We start from the raw sequence: 20307 nt of genomic DNA on the forward strand, positions 1-20307 counted from the left end.
CTCTGAAACAAGAGATGGACCGTATCATCCGAGATAATCGACATCCACGATTAGCGACGTGCATGAACAAAGCCAGGAAGTATATCGTTTAATGGTGCATGGATCTTTCACTCAGTACTCAGGGTACCACAGAATCTGTGCACGGTGAGTACCGTGCATACTCGGGGATAACGGGAAAGCTGCGACAATGGGTGCTGCTTTGGCGTTCTCGAAGCGTTACGAAAGGAAGGCAATACGTTTATTGACCAGATGGTTACAGGAGATGAAGCATGGGCTTATCATAACACCCCCACAATGAAGCGACGGTCTATGGAGTGGCGTCATCCTCGGTCGCCACAAAGCCACGCAAGTTCAAATAAACTAGATAAAACCAGAAAGTGATGGTTTTTGTATTCTGCGATTGTGAAGACGTCTCACTCGTCGATTTCATGCCATACAACACAACGATCAATAGCGACACATACAGTGCTATCCTTGAACGTTTTAGTCGGGCGATCCAGAACTGCCAAAGAGGCAAGCTCTCGCGTGGAATTATTGTTGCGCAACAGTACACGTTCGCAAACTGCCCAGCAGACACACGCCTCGCCGCATTAGAAATTCCGGTGGTACATCTTCGTGCATCCTCCTTGCAGTCCGGACCTGGCACCGTTGGGCTGTTTCCTGTTTCCAAAACTGAATGAGCAGCTTGCTGGTATACGCTTCGCAAATGACCTGAAGGATGCTGTCGTGACTTAATTCGATAGCAAGGCAGCCACACGGTATACACAAACTCGTGACAAGGTACAACGTATGTCTCAATGTAAAAGGGGGACTACGCGGAAAAGTAGTCAAAGTATATGTCAAAACGTGTATATTGAGTTTCTGTAGTATTATTAAAGAACATCTTGCTTTGGAGAAATGTCTTTATTTTCTGGATGGCTCTCGTAACTGTAGGTGTCAGGAGGTCCTTCCTGAAGATATTTGCTGGAGTGTATCCTCGTGTGGAAGTGGACGACAAGCAGTTCAACAAGAGCGGAGTGGAAGCTTTTAAAATGTGGTGCTACAGAAGAATGCTGAAGATTAAATGGGTATCTCGTACTACTAATGATTAGCTGCTGGACAGAATTGGGGAGGAAAGAAATTTGTGATACCGTTTCCTAATGGAGGGAGCTGTGTATGGGAGAGGGGGAGGGGAATTATAGGAGGAGATGAAGGTTTGACAACAGTAAGCAGGTGCAGATGGCTATAGAGATGCTGGGGCTTGCACAGGGAGAGTAGCGTGGACAGCTGCATAGAACCAGTCTTCGGATTGAAGACAATACCATTCCTGGTTCGATATCGGCACCGTTTCGTTTGAAACGCACGGAGCTACATTTCCTCCGTTCATGTCTGATGATTAATTTAGAAATCAGAGTAATTCTGTGGATGTTTAGATACCCTAATGAAATCATCATAAATCGGTAATATAAAATAGCAGGTAATTTTTGATCAAGGTCAGAAAATCATTCCCACAATAGTGACCGGGTGTTTCCGTGGTCAAGGAAAGAAGAACTTCTAACAATGGTAAAGTACAAAATTAATTTCGGAGGCTGGATCGGAAAAGCCAATGCCAAATGTTACATATACATCTATATCTACATCATACTCCGCAAGCCACCTAATAGTGTGTGGCGGAGGGTACTTTCGGTACCACTATCTGCTTCCTCCAACCCTGTTCCACTCGCGATTAGTGCGTGGGAAGAATGATCGTCGGTAAGCCTCCGTATTGGCTCTAATTTCACGAATTTTGTCCTCGTGGTCAGTGCGCGAGATGTATGTGGGGGGAAGTAATATGTTATCCAACTCCTCCTGAAAAGTGCTGTCCCGAAATTTCAATAGTAAATCTCACCGTCATGCACAACGCCTCTCTTGTAACGTCTGCCAGTGCAATCTGTTTAGCATCTCCGTAACGCTCTCTCGGCAACTAAAGGATCCCATGACGATCTTCGTTCGATCTTCTCTATTCTATGAGTCCTGCCTGAAAGGAATCCCAGACAGATGAACAATACTCAAGAATCGGGTGAATAAGCTCCTTATAAGCCACTTCTTTCGTGGTTGAGTTACACTTCCTTAATATTCTTCATATGAATCTGACTCTAGTACCTTCTTTTCCCACTATCTGTTTTGTGTAGTCATTCCACTTAAGATCGTTCTGGATAGTTACGCCTAGATACACTACTGGCCTTAGAAATTGCTACACCAAGAAGAAATGCAGATGATAAACGGATATTCTTTGGACAAACATATTATACTAGAACTGACATGTGATTACATTTTCACGCAATTTGGGTGCACAGATCCTGAGAGATCAGTGCCCACAACAACTACCTCTGGCCATAATAACGGCCTTGATACGCCTGGGCATTTCAACACGATACCACAGTTCATCAAGAGTACTGACTGGCGTATTGCGACGAGCCAGTTGCTCAGCCACCATTGACCAGACGTTTTCAATTGGTGAGAGATCTGGGGAATGTGCTGGCCAGTATCTGTATTCAGAAAGGCCCATACAGGACCTGCAACATGCGGTCGTGCATTATCCTGTTGAAATGTAGGGTTTCGCAAGGATCGAATGGAGGGTAGAACCACATGTCGTAACACATCTGAAATGTAACGTGCACTGTTCAAAGTGCCGTCAGTGCGAACAAGAGGTGACCGAGACGTGTAACCAATGGCACCCCATACCATCACGCCGGGTGATACGCCAGTATGGCGATGACGAATACACGCTTCCAACGTCCGTTCACCGCGATGTCGCCAAACACGGATACGACCATCATGATGCTGTAAACAGAACCTCGATTCATCCGAAAAAATGACGTTTTGCCATTCGTGCACCCGGGTTCGTCGTTGAGTACACCATCGCAGGCGCTCCTGTCCGTGATGCAGTGCCAAGGGTAACCACAGCCATCGTTTCCGAGCTGATAGCCTATGCTGCTGCAAATGTCGTCGAACTGTTCGTGCAGATGGTTGTTGTCTTGCAAACGTCCGCATCTGTTAACTCAGGGATCGAGACGTGGCTGCGCAATCCGTTACAGCCAAGCGGATAAGATGCCTGTCATCTCGACTGCTAATGATACGATCCAGCACGGCGTTCCGTATTACCCTCCCGAGCCCACCGATTCCATATTCTGCTAACGGTCATTGGATCTCAATCAACGCGAGCAGCAATGTCGCGATACGATAATCCGCAATCGCAATAGGCTACAATCCGACCTTTATCAAAGTCGGAAACGTGATGGTACGCATTTCTCCTCCTTACACGAGGCATCACAACAACGTTTCACCAGGCAACGCCGGTAAACTGCTGTTTGTGTATGAGAAATCGGTTGGAAACTTTCCTCGTGTCAGCACGTTGTAGGTGTCGCCACCGGCGCCAACTTTGTGTGAATGCTCTGAAAAGCTAATCATTTGCATATCACAGCATCTTCTTCCTGTCGGTTAATTTCGCGTCTGTAGCACGTCATCTTCGTGGTGTAGCAATTTCAATGGCCAGTAGTGTATTGTACTGCAGACTCTGTCTCCAACTGTACAGAAGTTGATTTCTTTTCCTAGGTATGCGCAATACGTTACATTTATTTGTTTTCAGGGTCAGCTGCCAGAGTGTGCACCATTTATTAATTCTATGCAGGTCGTTCTGCAAATTCCTACTATCTTCTGGCGTTGCTAGTTTGGTATAGACAAATGCATCATCTGCGAATAGCCTTAAAGAGCATCCGACGCTTTCTACTGCTCGTTTATATATATTGTAAACAGCAACGGTCCAATCACACTTTCCTGTGGTACTACAGATATTACCTTTTCATTTCAAATTTCTCTGATTTCGATAAATAAAGGAAAAATACACGAGAATAACGATTAAATGTACACATGGCGGAAAAGGTGATGCTATGCGATAGGTCCCATTACTTGGAAAAAACATGGAATCCTTCATTTCCTACTGTCGTAGGGCGAGTAGTGTTGACTGTCCCGCTGCTGCGATCTTGGCACATGTCCAGAACAGCATACAGTGCATCAATAAATTGGGCAACGTGAGAAGCACGCGACAGTCTTCGTCGACTTGCCTGAAGATGCATGACAGACCAGTTTAAATAATGCTCTGGAACGTGAATCATAACCGGCTGTGATACTCAAACGTCGTCGACTATAAGCTGTTTGATCAAAAGTATCCGGACACCTATTAGTGGACATAAATATGGGTTGTGTCCACCCTTCGCCTTTACGACTGCTTGAACTCTATTGAGGACGCTTTCAGTGAGTGCATTTTCAACTTGTCGTCGCGTAATGAATAGTCCATTAAATTTCGGGCATGCAGCCGCGCAAATAAAATTTTCTCCACTGATATTTCAGCCGCGTATCGTCCAGCCATCCTCAGTGCGAGTCACATGACTGACGACAAGATGCCAAGCGCGGCCTTATATGCTCCACCGCGGCGGTACTGCGCATGCGGGTCACAGATGCTGGTCGGCGGCAGAGACATACACTTACACATGCGCCGCCTGTGGCGAAGGCCTACAGACATTCGATTCGCTTATCGATGTATGATCGGCGGCGGTGACACGATGACGACTTCTCTGCAGTTTAATTACCCCAAGAGCCGGATTCCATGCTTTGCCCAAATTAAAACCATTATCTCTGTTTATTAAATTATTACCTAATCTAATCTCTATAGCTTCCCTGAAGACAGATTCACAAAAGGTAGAGGTGTATGTTAAAATCTTCACATCACTGTAATTCATGGAATGCCCTGTATCAATGCAATGTTCGGCCACAGCTGACTTGTCTGGCTATAATAAGCGTGTGTATCTTCGATGCTCCACACATCTCTCATGAACAGTGCGTGTTGTTTGGCCTGTGTATGACTTCTCACAATTTCGGCAAGGAATCTGATACACACCCGCTTTGCGAAGCTACAAATCGTCCTTCACAGAGCCGAGTAAAGTTACAATCTTCATGAGGGGCCGAAATATCACCTAACACAGTGTTTCTTTAGAATACGGCCTATCTTCGTGGAAAGAGCATCCACATAGGGCAAAAACGCATTAGATCTGAAGGAATTACCATCTTCTTTCCCATCACATACCTGCATTCTAGGTTTTGCATTGAAAGCTCTACGAGTTTGTTGCGGAGAAAATCCATTCGACTTAAAAAACGCTCTTGAGGTATGTGAGCTCTTCTTCAAATTGGTTTTATTGGATGCACAGTGCGCCCTATGCACTAAGGACTTAAGGACACCTAGGGTCTGTGAAGAGTGATGGCAGCTACTGGCACGGAGATATAGATTTGTGTGTGTTGGTTTCCGATATCCGGCATATCCTAATGTGCCATCAACTTTTGGATGTCTCATCACCAACAGTTGACCTGGGCAGATGTAGAGAGGTTTAAATGTTCCTGTTGATGTGTTACTCCGGTAACATCCAGTGACTAGTCCAAGATTGAAGTAAGCACTCCTGACGGACCCATTTCGGTGATACTGCTTCTGTTTTACACTGGCGGCTTCTGCCCCTCGTGACATCTAGTAGTCCATTCCGCATTACACAGTAGTGTCCGGATGCTTTCGATCCGATAGTCTACACGTTAAAGGATCTTTGAGATCCAGGAGAATACACTACGTCATGGGAACATGACGCTGGCTAAACTACGGTGGAAAAATTTGGTAAGAAGAGGCATACATTATAAGCCAATACAAGGTCTCTTAATGTGGTTGTGCATGCTTTTGGTGCAAATTATTCCTTCCGCCGAAATGACGACACTGCACGAGAAGGGATTGTTGGCGGACTAGAAGCTGACCCCAATTAAAATGGCTGACAATTTACTATTGACGACAGCGTCATTTCGCCCCTTTGGAAACGTTTTCAGGAGGGGGAAAACATTCATCTGCATTTTGAGCAGGGCCAACCAGTCGCTACAACTGTAAGTTTCCCTACTGTTTGCTTCCTGGATTGCTTCTTGCACGAGAGCAACAATATACATGTCTGCTAACACTGCTAAATTCTCGCTAAATAATGTACTACCACAGCTGCGGTGCCCCGGATACAGAGTAGTTTGTAAGACAGGTTGACCACATGTACGTCCCAGAATTACCATTGCTAATTTACTTGGTCTTAGGGGCGAATTGAACACCGCTTCATTTATGTCCTGCAGGTGTGATAACTATACTAGAAACATGTTTCGCAAGCGATCATATGCTCAAAACCATCACAAGACAAGTACATTTCCAGACCACATAATAAATATACAGGGTGTTACAAAAAGGAACGGCCAAACTTTCAGGAAACATTCCTCACACACAAATAAAGAAAAGATGTTATGTGGATATGTGTCCGGAAACGCTTAATTTCCATGTTAGAGCTCATTTTAGTTCCGTCAATATGTACTGTACTTCCTCGATTCACCGCCAGTTGGCCCAATTGAAGGAAGGTAATGTCGACTTCGGTGCTTGTGTTGACATGCGACTCATTGCTCTACAGTACCAGCATCATGCACATCAGTACGTAGCATCAACAGGTTAGTGTTCATCACGAACGTGGTTTTGCAGTCAGTGCAATGTTTACAAATGCGGAGTTGGCAGATGCCCATTTGATGTATGGATTAGCACGGGGCAATAGTTCAAATGGTTCAAATGGCTCTGAGCACTATGCGACTTAACTTCTGAGGCCATCAGTCGCCTAGAACTTAGAACTAATTAAACCTAACTAACCTAAGGACATCACACACATCCATGCCCGAGGCAGGATTCGAACCTGCGACCGTAGCGGTCATCACACAGGCCGGCACGGGGCAATAGCCGTGGCGCGTTACGTTTGTATCGAGACAGATTTCCAGAACGAAGGTGTCCCGACAGGAAGACGTTCGAAGCAATTGATGGGCGTCGTAGGGAGCACGGAACATTCCAGCCTATGACTCGCGACTGGGGAAGACCTAGAACGACGAGGACACCTGCAATGGACGAGGTAATTCTTCGTGCAGTTGACGATAACCCTAATGTCAGCGTCAGAGAAGTTGCTGCTGTACAAGGTAACGTTGACCACGTCACTGTATGGAGAGTGCTACGGGAGAACCAGTTGTTTCCGTACCATGTACAGCGTGTGCAGGCACTATTAGCAGCTGATTGGCCTCCACGGGTACACTTCTGCGAATGGTTCATCCAACAATGTGTCAATCCTCATTTCAGTGCAAATGTTCTCTTTACGGATGAGGCTTCATTCCAGCGTGATCAAATTTTAAATTTTCACAATCAACATGTGTGGGCTGACGAGAATCCGCACGCAATTGTGCAATAACGTCATCAACACAGATTTTCTGTGAACGTTTGGGCAGGCATTATTGGTGATGTCTAGATTGGGCCCCATGTTCTTCCACCTACGCTCAATGGAGCACATTATCATGATTTCATACGGGATACTCCTGTGCTGCTAGAACATGTGCCTTTACAAGTATGACACAACATGTGGTTCAGCACGATGGAGCTCCTGCACATTTCAGTCGAAGTGTCCGTACGCTTCTCAACAACAGATTCGGTGACCGATGGATTGGTAGAGGCGGACCAATTCCATGGCCTCGACGCTCTCCTGACCTCAACCCTCTTGACTTTCATTTATGGGGGCATTTGAAAGCTCTTGTCTACGCAACCCCGGTACCAAATGTAGAGACTCTTCGTGCTCGTATTGTGGACGGCTGTGATACAATACGCCATTCTCCAGGGCTGCATCAGCGCATCAGGGATTCCATGCGACGGAGGGTGGATGCATGTATCCTCGCTAACGGAGGACATTTTGAACATTTCCTGTAACAAAGTGTTTGAAGTCACGCTGGTACGTTTAATGTGATTTGAAGAGAAGTAAAAAATGAGCTCTAACATGGAAAGTAAGCGTTTCCGGACACATGTCCACATAACATATTTTCTTTCTTTGTGTGTGAGGAATGTTTCCTGAAAGTTTGGCCGTACCTTTTTGTAACACCCTGTATTAATGTCATCCAAGATTGTCAACGACAGCGGGCAGCACCTAAAATACGTATAAGTTATAATATATTTGTTTATTCATTTATTGAAGTAAAACCAATTAATCATGGCTTTACAACAATTCAAACAATAATCCAATGTGGTGCACCACCTAAACTTACGGAACATTACAAGTGCAGGTAACGTTGCGTATAGATGAACAAGTGCTAACAGATTGTATACATGTGTCTAGCCGGTTTCTTGAAATGTATTTTTCTCTCTCTCTCACTCTCTCTCTCTCTCTCTCTGTCTGTGTGTGTGTGTGTGTGTGTGTGTGTGTGTGTGTGTGTGTTTGTGAGCGTACAGATCAAAGCTTAAAGTTCAAGTTCGTAGTATTCGGTATGTCAGGACCAAAAGAATTAGACCCTGCGGAAAGCATTTGTTTTTATGGGCAACTGGTAGCTGGTTGAGGGCAGTTTGCACAGAGAAGACTGCATGAATCTCTTGCACTTCTAAAAATTCATCCAGAAAATATTCTGTAGCAGTTTCCACCTGATCTTTGTCATTCTTGTTACTAACGATTTACTTAGGTTTAGCCTGCCACCAAGACGAAATCTTAACTTGTTGTGCTCCTCTGTTGCAGCGTTCGTCATACAGTTCACGTTCCTGGCAGCCTTCTTCTGGCTGAACGTCATGTGTATCGACATTTCCTGGACCTTCACGTAAGTAACTTTACCTCCAGTCTCCAACACTCAGAACTTTTAGAAAATTTGGTTGAGTTTCGTTTACTACACTATAATCTTGCTGTGAAGGAAACAGTAATGGTATTACTTTTAATTAAGCTTAACGAGTGAAATGAAACATACCATATGTGTCTAACTACCTTCCACCTATGAAAATAATTATAGTGGTATGAAATGTCTTCTAGCGGGCGATTGTACACATAAAGCTTGGTACCCTTGGTTCTATTTCTCTCTCTCTCTCTCTCTCTCTCTCCCTCTCTCTCTCTCTCTCTCTCTCTCTCTCTCTCTCTCTGTTCTACCGCCTGGGAACAGGGGATGTGTGTGGAGCAGGTCTTCTAGGTACTAGGGGCCAATTTTATCACCTAATTGTGTACAGCATCTACGATTATCGGGATGATCACTGATTTTTCTGTACTTAGATAATGTTTTAACAGTTACAATACGAATTTTATTTCTCGATACTGACAAAGAACTTGTTTTTAAATTTTCTCTTTTGCCCTAATAAGCAAGAAAGGTTGCTTGGTATCCTGAGGCACCGTACGGCTTGATTCTTCTCAACCAGACCGCAAATAAATGAGAGTGGAATAAAGGCTACCTTGTTCAAAATCTTTGGTTAGGTATGGGAGTGGACATCCATTTAAGTCATTTTCCTTGGTGGGAACCATGAGTTCGAATCCACATTCAATGTGTACCAGTGACAACACGCTCCTAGCCAAAAATATGAAAATAAGTAGCTGCTTGGCTCTGTAACATATCGTGCTTTTCAGCTCCTCATTACTTGCTCTGATGCACAACGCAGGCTGTTCAAGAGACGGATTCAATGCAGAGTTCTAAACTGCCCATCTAGACAGACTACATGAGAACTGGTATCGGGTCCAGGGGTTCCCCAGTGGGAATCTATAGGAGAAAATTTCCAATTCCGTCGTTTGCCTTACAACCAAGTAAAACCTGCTGAACACCTCTATCTGAATGAGCGGACTGGAAATATTGTTAATTTATGTCTCGAACAGTACGTCCTAGACAAAAATGTGGAAGTATAATGTGTTTCTGTAAGTATTTAATTGTTGACTGGTTCGACATGTGAATAGTATCTGACAACGTGGTTTGCTTGAGCTCCTGCTTTCTTCTCATTACCTGAACGTCGTCTCTGACGGACGAAACCGGTAATTTCCTGTTGAAATTGTATGTAATTGCACCTGATAGTAAAACATTCCGAAACTCGATTTCAACAATCACTGACGATTCCACAAAGACCGAAATGTAGTTCTTTCCAAACACAAGAAGTGACTGGCTGCACACCATAAATGCCCCCTAATCCCTCATCGTATTCTCATTAACCCTTCACGAGACAGTAACACAGCTTACGTTGCGCCGTCTTCCTATAATAGCGGGCCTGTAAATTTATCCAGCCGGATTTCGAGAGCCAATGTCGCGTTTTTCCAGAACTTCCTATTCAACACCGTGAATATTTCTGGTACACTCCAGTGTCGGTTACGCTGCCCTGTTAAGATCCTATCTGCACTTTTCTGAGTTCGATATATGTTTGCTGGTACGCATACTTGATGTTGTTGTTGTTGTTGTGGTCTTCAGTCCTGCGACTGGTTTGATGCAGCTCTCCATGCTACTCTATCCTGTGCAAGCTTCTTCATCTCCCAGTACCTACTGCAACCTACATCCTTCTGAAACTGCTTATTCATCTCTTGGTCTCCCTCTACGATTTTTACCCTCCACGGTCCCCTCCAATGCTAAATTTGTGATCCCTTGATGCCTCAAAACATGTCCTACCAACCGATCACTTCTTCTAGTCAAGTTGTGCCACAAACTTCTCTTCTCCCCAATCCTATTCAATACCTCCTCATTAGTTACGTGATCTACCCACCTTATCTTCAGCATTCTTCTGTAGCACCACATTTCGAAAGCTTCTATTCTCTTCTTGTCCAAACTAGTTATTGTCCATGTTTCACTTCCACACATGGCTACGCTCCATACAAACACTTTCAGAAACGACTTCCTGACACTTAAATCTATACTCGATGTTAACAAATTTCTCTTCTTCAGAAACGCTTTCCTTGCCATTGCCAGTCTACATTTTATATCCTCTCTACTTCGACCATTATCGGTTATCTTACTCCCTAAATAGCAAAACTCCTTTACTACTTTAAGTGTCTCATTTCCTAATCTAATTCCCTCAGCATCACCCGACTTAATTTGACTACATTCCATTATCCTCGTTTTGCTTTTGTTGATGTTCATCTTATATCCTCCTTTCAAGACACTGTCCATTCCGTTCAACTGCTCTTCCAAGTCCTTTGCTGTCTCTGACAGAATTACAATGTCATCGGCGAACCTCAAAGTTTTTACTTCTTCTCCATGAATTTTAATACCTACTCCGAATTTTTCTTATGTTTCCTTTACTGCTTGCTCAATATACAGATTGAATAACATCGGGGAGAGGCTACAACCCTGTCTCACTCCTTTCCCAACCACTGCTTCCCTTTCATGCCCCTCGACTCTTATAACTACCATCTGGTTTCTGTACAAATTGTAAATAGCCTTTCGCTCCCTGTATTTTACCCCTGCCACCTTTAGAATTTGAAAGAGAGTATTCCAGTTAACATTGTCAAAAGCTTTCTCTAAGTCTACAAATGCTAGAAACGTAGGTTTGCCTTTTCTTAATCTTTCTTCTAAGATAAGTCGTAAGGTCAGTATTGCCTCACGTGTTCCAACATTTCTACGGAATCCAAACTGATCTTCCCCGAGGTCGGCTACTACCAGTTTTTCCATTCATCTGTAAAGAATTCGCGTTAGTATTTTGCAGCTGTGACTTATTAAACTGTTAGTTCGGTAATTTTCACAATTGTCAACACCTGCTTTCTTTGGGATTGGAATTATTATATTCTTCTTGAAGTCTGAGGCTATTTCGCCTGTCTCATACATCGTGCTCACCAGACGGTAGAGTTTTGTCATGACTGGCTCTCCCGAGGCCATCAGTAGTTCTAATGGAATGTTGTCTACTCCCGGGGCCTTGTTTCGACTCAAGTCTTTCAGTGCTCTGTCAAACTCTTCATGCAGTATCTTATCTCCCATTTCGTCTTCATCTACATCCTCTTCCATTTCCATAATATTGTCCTCAAGTACATCGCCCTTGTATAAACCCTCAATATACTCCTTCCAGCCGGCCGAAGTGGACGTGCGGTTAAAGGCGCTGCAGTCTGGAACCGCAAGGCCGCTACGGTCGCAGGTTCGAATCCTGCCTCGGGCACGGATGTTTGTGATGTCCTTAGGTTAGTTAGGTTTAACTAGTTCTAGGTTCTAGGGGATTAATGACCTCAGCAGTTGAGTCCCATAGTGCTCAGAGCCATTTTTACTCCTTCCACCTTTCTGCCTTCCCTTCTTGGCTTAGAACTGGGTTGCCATCTGAGCTCTTGATATTCATAGAAGTGGTTCTCTTCTCTCCAAAGGTCTTCCTGTCCATATCATTTTTGATACGTTTGTATTCCTTTTTGCCTGCTTCATTTACTGCATTTTTATATTTTCTCCTTTCATCAATTAAATTCAATATTTCTTCTGTTACCCAAGGATTTCTGTTAGCCCTCGTCTTTTTACCTACTTGATCCTCTGCTGCCTTCACTACTTCATCCCTCAGAGCTACCCATTCTTCTTCTACTGTATTTCTTTCCCCCATTCCTGTCAATTGTTCCCGTATGCTCTTCCTGAAACTCTCTACGACCTCTGGTTCTTTCAGTTTATCCAGGTCCCATCTCCTTAAATTCCCACCTCTTTGCAGTTTCTTCAGTTTCAATCTGCAGTTCATAAGCAATAGATTGTGGTCAGAGTCCACATCTGCCCCTGGAAATGTCTTACAATTTAAAACCTGGTTCCTAAATCTCTGTCTTACCATTATATAATCTATCTGAAACCTTCGAGTATCTCCAGGATTCTTCCAGGTATACAACCTTCTTTTATGATTCTTGAACCAAGTGTTAGCTATGATTAAGTTATGCTCTGTGCAAAATTCTAATAGACGGCTTCCTCTTTCATTCCTTCCCCCCAATCCATATTCACCTACTATGATTCCTTCTCTCCCCTTTCCTACTGACGAATTCCAGTCACCCATGACTATTAAATTTTCGTCTCCCTTCACTACCTGAATAATTTCTTTTATCTCGTCATACATTTCATCAATTTCTTCATCATCTGCAGAGCTAGTTGGCATATAAACTTGTACTACTGTAGTAGGCATGGGCTTTGTGTCTATCTTGGCCACAATAATGCGTTCACTATGCTGTTTGTAGTAGCTAACCCGCACTCCTATTTTTTTATTCATTATTAAACCTACTCCTGCATTACCCCTATTTGATTTTGTATTTATAACCCTGTAATCACCTGACCAAAAGTCTTGTTCCTCCTGCCACCGAACTTCACTAATTCCCACTATATCTAACTTTAACCTAACCATTTCCCTTTTTAAATTTTCTAACCTACCTGCCCGATTAAGGGATCTGACATTCCACGCTCCGATCCGTAGAACGTCAGTTTTCTTTCTCCTGATAACGACGTCCTCCTGAGTAGTCCCCGCCCGGAGATCCGAATGGGGGACTATTTTACCTCCGGAATATTTTACCCAAGAGGACGCCATCATCATTTAATCATACAGTAAAGCTGCATGTCCTCGGGAAAAATTACGGCTGTAGCTTCTCCTTGCTTTCAGCCGTTCCCAGTACCAGCACAGCAAGGCCGTTTTGGTTAATGTTACAAGGCCAGATCAGTCAATCATCCAGACTGTTGCCCCTGCAACTACTGAAAAGGCTGCTGCCCCTCTTCAGGAACCACATGTTTGTCTGCCCTCTCAACAGATACCCCTCCGTTGTGGTTGCACCTACGGTACGGCTATTTGTATCGCTGAGGCACGCAAGCCTTCCCACCAACGGCAACGTCCATGGTTCATGGGGGGGGGGGGGGGGGCGAGGGGGGGGGGGCGTACTTGATAAGGACTCAAAAAATTTGAACAATTCCCTAGTACTGGCCACAGCATCTTCACTGTGCCGTTATCTGTATGAATGTAACGCACTTTATCAAAATCCTCGTAACATACCTGTCATGCTCCTTCAATAGACTGATTTTATTTCATATCGTTCTGAGACATTTGAACGATGTGACGGAGTCCGAAACTTGACCACTAACCTTGTAATTGGATGCTATGTAGCTCTCTCTCTCTCTCTGTTTAATAGGCATTGTCATGGTTTGATGGTGTTGAGCCAACAACCAGCAACAAATTTATTTTCAGGTCCTTTATTCAAAAGGTACCGTTACCGGTTTCGAATCATTACGATTCATCTTCAGACGGTTTTGATGCTTTCACTAGAACATGTGGTGCGTTTTTTACAGTTAAAAAAAATGGTTCAAATGGCTCTGGGCACCATGGGACTTAACATCTATGGTCATCAGTCCCCTAGAACTTAGAACTACTTAAACCTAACTACCCTAAGGACATCACACAACACCCAGTCATCACGAGGCAGAGAAAATCCCTGACCCCACCGGGAACCGAACCCGGGAACCCGGGCGCGGGAAACAGTTCAATTGTCCTAAAATACAAATAATACATAATTATAAGCACGCCACACATGTGGTTGCGCTACAGATTTTCACTGGATGTGACTTACATGAAATGTCGGCTTGGAGTGTTTGTGTTCATAGTTTTCGTCCAACAAATGTGAATACATTCCCACTGCATTCTTATCGTTGCACACGTAAATTTTTCTCACTGAACACTTCAGATTTGTCACAGAACAGATTTCTAAAATGCACCCACATGTTTTGATACATATAAAGTGCTTACAAACATTTGAGTGTCAAAGATGCTATGGTATATCGTAACATTACAAAGATGTCCATGTTTGGAAACAGATCATATGCTCACTTAAGTAACTGGAACGCCTTTTACACTAGTACACAGAGACATTGATTTTGTGAGTTTTAGAGCGAATACTGTTACATTAATTATGTTAGAAATTCGTCTCGTACGTGTTACGAACGTATTAATCTTTCCTCTTTGCTGGCTTAAGTGATGATCTGAAAGTCTGAGCAGATATCGGTCGGTGTGTGTCAGTTTTCTAAACACTCTGCGGCCCATGTGTATACCATTTCTCGTACCCAGCACATCTAGAAAGACTAGCTATTGGTCCTCTTCTGCCTCTACCTCTAGCTTTTTTATGTTGAAATTGAGACTGTTAGGATGTCACAGGAACACACAGCTGTTTCTCACCATGTCTAAGGTGTCGTCGATGTACATGCACCGACCCGTAGGTTAACAAGGTGCCAAGTGTAACACCTGTCTTTTGGATTCCTCCATGAAGAAAATGACAACCACCAGCCTAATTGGTCTATCAGTGGAGACCCCTAAAAGCTGACTTACGTATTTTCTTGTTGTAACACTGCAATGTGTCCAGTGTTGTTGAAAAGTGACGCCAGTGCTCCCTCTGGCCGCAGCGGGATGCGCACGACGCGCTGCCCGGCGCTGGAGCGCGACCGCCGCCGCTTCCTGTGGTACTCGGCCTACGCCTGGGGCTGCACTGCTGCCATCTGCGCGGCCGCCGTCGGCGCCGAGTTCTCACCCGCCGTGCCCGAAGACTCGCCCTTCAAGCCCAACATCAATAAGGGCACCTGCTGGTTCAAAGGTAAGCTCCTGCGTCTACACTCTCACGGATGATGCACAATGAAACATCTACTACTCAACAAATTCACTCTTTCCCAAACATTATCTATTTATATACTTATAGGTACTAACTGAGTACATTTGGACATGCGTGGGTGATCAAAGGAACTTTGTAGCGTAGGTCAGAATAACACAGGCACTGCATATCATATTTATTCGTGGACACCGGCCGAGCGACTTCCATTTAAAGTGTATCACCTGTACGGCAATATACACTACTGGCCATTAAAATTACTACACCAAGAAGAAATGCAGATGATAAACGGGTATTAATTGGACAAATATATTATACTAGAACTGACGTGTGATTACATTTCCACGCAGTTTGGGTGAATAGATCCTGAGAAATTAGTACCCAGAACAACCACCTCTGGCCGTAATAACAGCCTTGATACGCCTGGGCATTGAGTCAAACAGAGCTTGGATGGCCTGTACAGGTACAGCTGCCCATGCAGTTTCAACACGATACCACAGTTCATCAAGAGTAGTGACTGGCGTATTGTGACGAGCCAGTTGCTCGGCCACCATTGACCAGACGTTTTCAATTGGTGAGAGATCTGGAGAATGTGCTGGCCAAGGCAGCAGTCGAACATTTTCTGTGTTCAGAAAGGCCCGTACAGGACCTGCAACATGCTGTCGTGCATTACGCTGCTGAAATGTAGCGTTTCGCAGGGATCGAATGAAGGGTATACTCACGGGTCGTAACACATCTGAAATGTAACGTCTGCTAATCAAAGAGCTGTCAATGCGAACAAGAGGTGACCGAGACGTGTAACCAATGGCACCCCATACCATCACGCCGAGTCATACGCCAGTACGGCGATGGCGAATACACGCTTCCAATGTGCGTTCACCGCGATGTCGCCAAACACGGAGGTGACCATCGTGATGCTGTAAACACAACCTGGATTCATCCGAAATAATGACGTTTTGCCATTCGTGCACCCAGGTTCATCGTTGTGTACACCATCGCAGGCGCTCCTGTCTGTGATGCAGCGTCAAGGGTAACCTCAACCATGGTCTCCGAACTGATAGTCCATGCTGCTGCAAACGTCGTCGAACTGTTCGTGCAGATGGTTGTTGTCTTCCAAAGTCCCCATCTGTTGACTCAGGGATCGAGACGTGGCTGCACGATCCGTTACAACCATGCGGATGAGATGCCACTCATATCGACTGCTAGTGATACGAGGCCGTTGGGATCCAGCACGGCGTTCCGTATTACGCTTCTGAACCCATCGATTCCATATTCTGCTAACAGTCATTGGATCTCGACCAACGCGAGCAGCAATGTCGCGATACGATAAACCGCAATCGCGACAAGCTTGAATCTGACCTTTATCAAAGTAGGAAACGTGATGGTACGCATTTCTCCTCCTTACACGAGGCATCACAACGTTTCACCAGGCAACGCCGGTCAACTACTGTTTCTGTATGAGAAATCGGTTGGAAACTTTCCTCATGTCAGCACTTTGTAGGTGCCGCCACCGGCGCCAACCTTGTGTGAATTCTCTGAAATGCTAATCATTTGCATATGACAGCATCTTCTTCCTGTAGGTTAAATTTCGCGTCTGTAGTACGTCATCTTCGTGGTGTAGCAATTTTAATGTCCAGTAGTGTATTTCACACTTATTTACCATATTCGACACGTATTTGTACACATATTTCACTTGTATCTCTAGCAAATTTCGCCCTACATTTTCATTTTCAAGCATCTCAATGTTTATGACGTCGTATGTCCTGAACTATGTCGTACGATGATATAATTTTGTGGTACATTCTATATGCGAACATTGTCTGCAGCATGTGTCGCGAATACAGTTAGCAGTAAAGAAGTAATAAATTAGAAAGTCACGCTTCTTGCAACAGTTTTGCTGCATGACCAACAAAAATGTAGTAACCGATACCCTTTTTCTCCTTCCATTCATTATTTTGTGCTGGGTGTCAGTGAGAAAGAGTTTCGCAAACGTTTGAAATCATGATCAAAGTTTGTTGCAAGTAACTAAGAACTCTCATTCTTAATTACTGGATGAATAAAGTCGGCTACACTGCTTTGTCGTCCCTATCCCCGCCCCCTTGTTAGGTAGGTGGCAGCTCGTTTTGTATTATCGCGAAATAGGGGAGGTAGTGTCACAGACATGATACGTGAATTGGAGTGGCAATCATTAAAACAAAGGCGTTTTTCGATGCGACGGGATGATCTCATGAAATTTCAATCACCAGTTTTCTCCTCCGATTGCGAAAACATTCTGTTGGGACCCGCCTACATAGGGAGAAATGATCATCACGATAAAATAAGAGAAATCAGGGCTCGCACGGAAAAATTTAAGTGATCGTTTTTCCAGCGTGCCGTTCGAGAGTGGAACGGTAGAGAGACAGCATGAAGGTGGTTCATTGAATCCTCTGCCAGGCACTTTATTGTGAATAGCAGAGTAATCACGTAGATGAGATGTAGATGTAGACCCTCCACAGCGATTCTTTCCAGAGAGAAACGATATGTGTATCAAACTCGGTTAAAATCAGTGCAGTAGCTTGCACTTATAATACGTATGAATTCCAAAGGCGAAGGAGCCCTAGACTTCACAAAGAATGTAATTATTCCATTTTCAAAGATGACACATTGTAACAGAATATTTACGGTACTATCACCTTACTAAGACATGAATGCAAAATACTACCCACGACTCAACAACGCTTTCGAGAGGAGAGAAATAGTCTCATCACCAGAATGTCAAACTTAGCTCATGAGGTTAAAACGCTAAAAGGCCTACCAGTATATTTTTTGCGTTTATACAGTGAAATAGAATAAAATTGCTGTGACTGTGCGCCCACGCCTTAAACTGAAATCGCCGACTTCCGTCAGTAGTCGTCCCATATTACACCGCTCACCCCACCAGATCGCGTTCTCCTGCTCTGCTATGGTCTTCAGGAGTGTCTAGTTGACGTTTCTACAGATGTCCGAGATTTTTGTGAACTGACGTGCCCGGGTGCTACTGTGCAAGTGCAGCTATTGGCTCAACCATAATATTATTTGTTGGTCCCTTACTTTCCCTCATTTCCAAATGTGCTACTTGCATGTTGTCTACGGTCGTCAGCCTCTCGCTATTTCGTCAAAGATGTATTGAAAATTTATAATTATACATCTTCACTCCGTCTTCAGGCCATTAATGGTCCATCGTGACCATCCGACAGCCGTGTCATCCTCAGTTGAGGATGCGGATAGGAGGGGCGTGTGGTCAGCACACCGCTCTCTCGGTCGTTATGATGGTTTTCTGTGACCTGAGCCGCTACTGTTCTGTCGAATAGCTCCTCAATTGGCATCACGAGGCTGAGTGCACCCCGAAAAATGGCAACAGCGCATGGCGGCCTGGATGGTCACCCATCCAAGTGCCAGCCATGCCCGACAGCGCTTAATTTCGGTGATCTCACGGGAACCGGTGTATCCACTGCGGCAAGGCCGTTGACCAATTATACATCTGCTGCATAATAATTCTAAAAAAGCTTTAAGAAATCTCATTCAGTTGTCTTTCACTTGCGAGTTACGAATACCGTTACGTTTCTTCTCAGAAACGGCAGTCTCCAACTCTGCCAGCTAATAGAGTTGACGTACTTCTTTTTCTATGTGCCGTATTTCTAAGTCGTCTTCTATTCCTTTAAGGGGATGGTCAGTTTCGTACGCATGGTTCGCAACAACTGATTAATCGCATTTATGTAGACTCATTGCATCTTTGCGTTCCTCGTATCTAATCGGAGACGAGGACCTACGGGACAATGTATTTCTATTCTGTTTTATTGCACGAACACTGCAAATGCGTTGTAGGATTTTTAGTTTTTTTAATCTCATGAGTTAAGTTTCAGAAACTAGCGATGAAGCACTGTCATGTATAGGACAAAAAAACGTTGCATGCTACCAATTATTACTGTTAAAATATGACAATCGCTATCTCATACCCCTAAAATGGATGATATCAAAATACTGACAAGAATTACGAGGATCGCCCGAAAACTAATACCCTACATTTTTTTCTCAGCTGTCAACGATACTGAGAATGTGAGCGTTAGGTCTGAATGTTTGACGTTTCCTGAGTGCGCGCTCAAAATTTCCGTTCCCTCCGACAGCTTAGCTGCAGCAGTGGCGCCTCTAAGTGATGTACGTTACAACCAGCGTGTCTTCATCGAATTCATCATTGCGGAGAAAGAAAGTGTGAGGACCATCCACAAATGTATCTGTGAAGTTCGTGGTGCATCTGCAGGGAAACTGTTGGTCGCTGGGCACAGAGGGTGAAGGAAGTTCACATTCACTGTCATATTCTGATCATGGCTTACAATTAGCTAGCCAGTCAAAAACACTGATTTTCCTTAAGTTTAGTGTTTTGTCCTCAACAGTCTCTATTTTAACATGATTAACTTTTCCTCATTTTGTTTGCTAATAGGCTAACACTGTTCATTTTGTTCACTAACGGGTTCACAATGCATGATTTCCATGGAATGAATGGAGAAATTCTCTGTATTGGCAAACGAGTCGTTTGTTGCATGTGCCTTATTTATTACAATGTTGAACTCTTGATATCCATTTGCTTAATCTGTCTAGTTTTCTCCTTTAAATTGTCCAAATGTTCCTCTCTAAATTTTTTATTAATTTGTTCCAGATTGCTGACAAAATCCATTACCTTCTTTCCAGTCTTCCGTCACGTTGTTCAAAATTTTTTTATCCCATCTCCTGTCACTTTATTCAAATTTTCTATCCTGTTCTCACTGTACTCTGATAATACCTTGAGAATACTATGCAAAAAATCACTGTTCCCATCTTCGGCATTACTACAGGAAGGGATTGAGACTGGTTCAGTTTGGTTAACAGTTGTGAATGCAAAACCTGAATCTTTAATTAC

The 20307-nt window shown here is 44.0% G+C and overlaps 1 protein-coding gene and 1 pseudogene across 1 annotated transcript in view; one reads left to right on the forward strand and one right to left on the reverse strand.

The window, feature by feature from the left end:
* Positions 1–20307, forward strand: part of LOC124545883 — a 284098-nt gene that overhangs the window by 180373 nt on the left and 83418 nt on the right. The window contains exons 7-8 of the mRNA XM_047124844.1: positions 8604–8682; positions 15196–15383. Coding sequence (XP_046980800.1) covers positions 8604–8682; positions 15196–15383 — 267 coding nt within the window. The remainder of the gene's footprint in view (positions 1–8603; positions 8683–15195; positions 15384–20307) is intronic.
* Positions 18766–18883, reverse strand: LOC124546219 (annotated as a pseudogene).

The sequence above is a fragment of the Schistocerca americana genome, chromosome 8 (genome assembly GCF_021461395.2).
Source record: "Schistocerca americana isolate TAMUIC-IGC-003095 chromosome 8, iqSchAmer2.1, whole genome shotgun sequence".
NCBI classification, from domain to species: domain Eukaryota; kingdom Metazoa; phylum Arthropoda; class Insecta; order Orthoptera; family Acrididae; genus Schistocerca; species Schistocerca americana.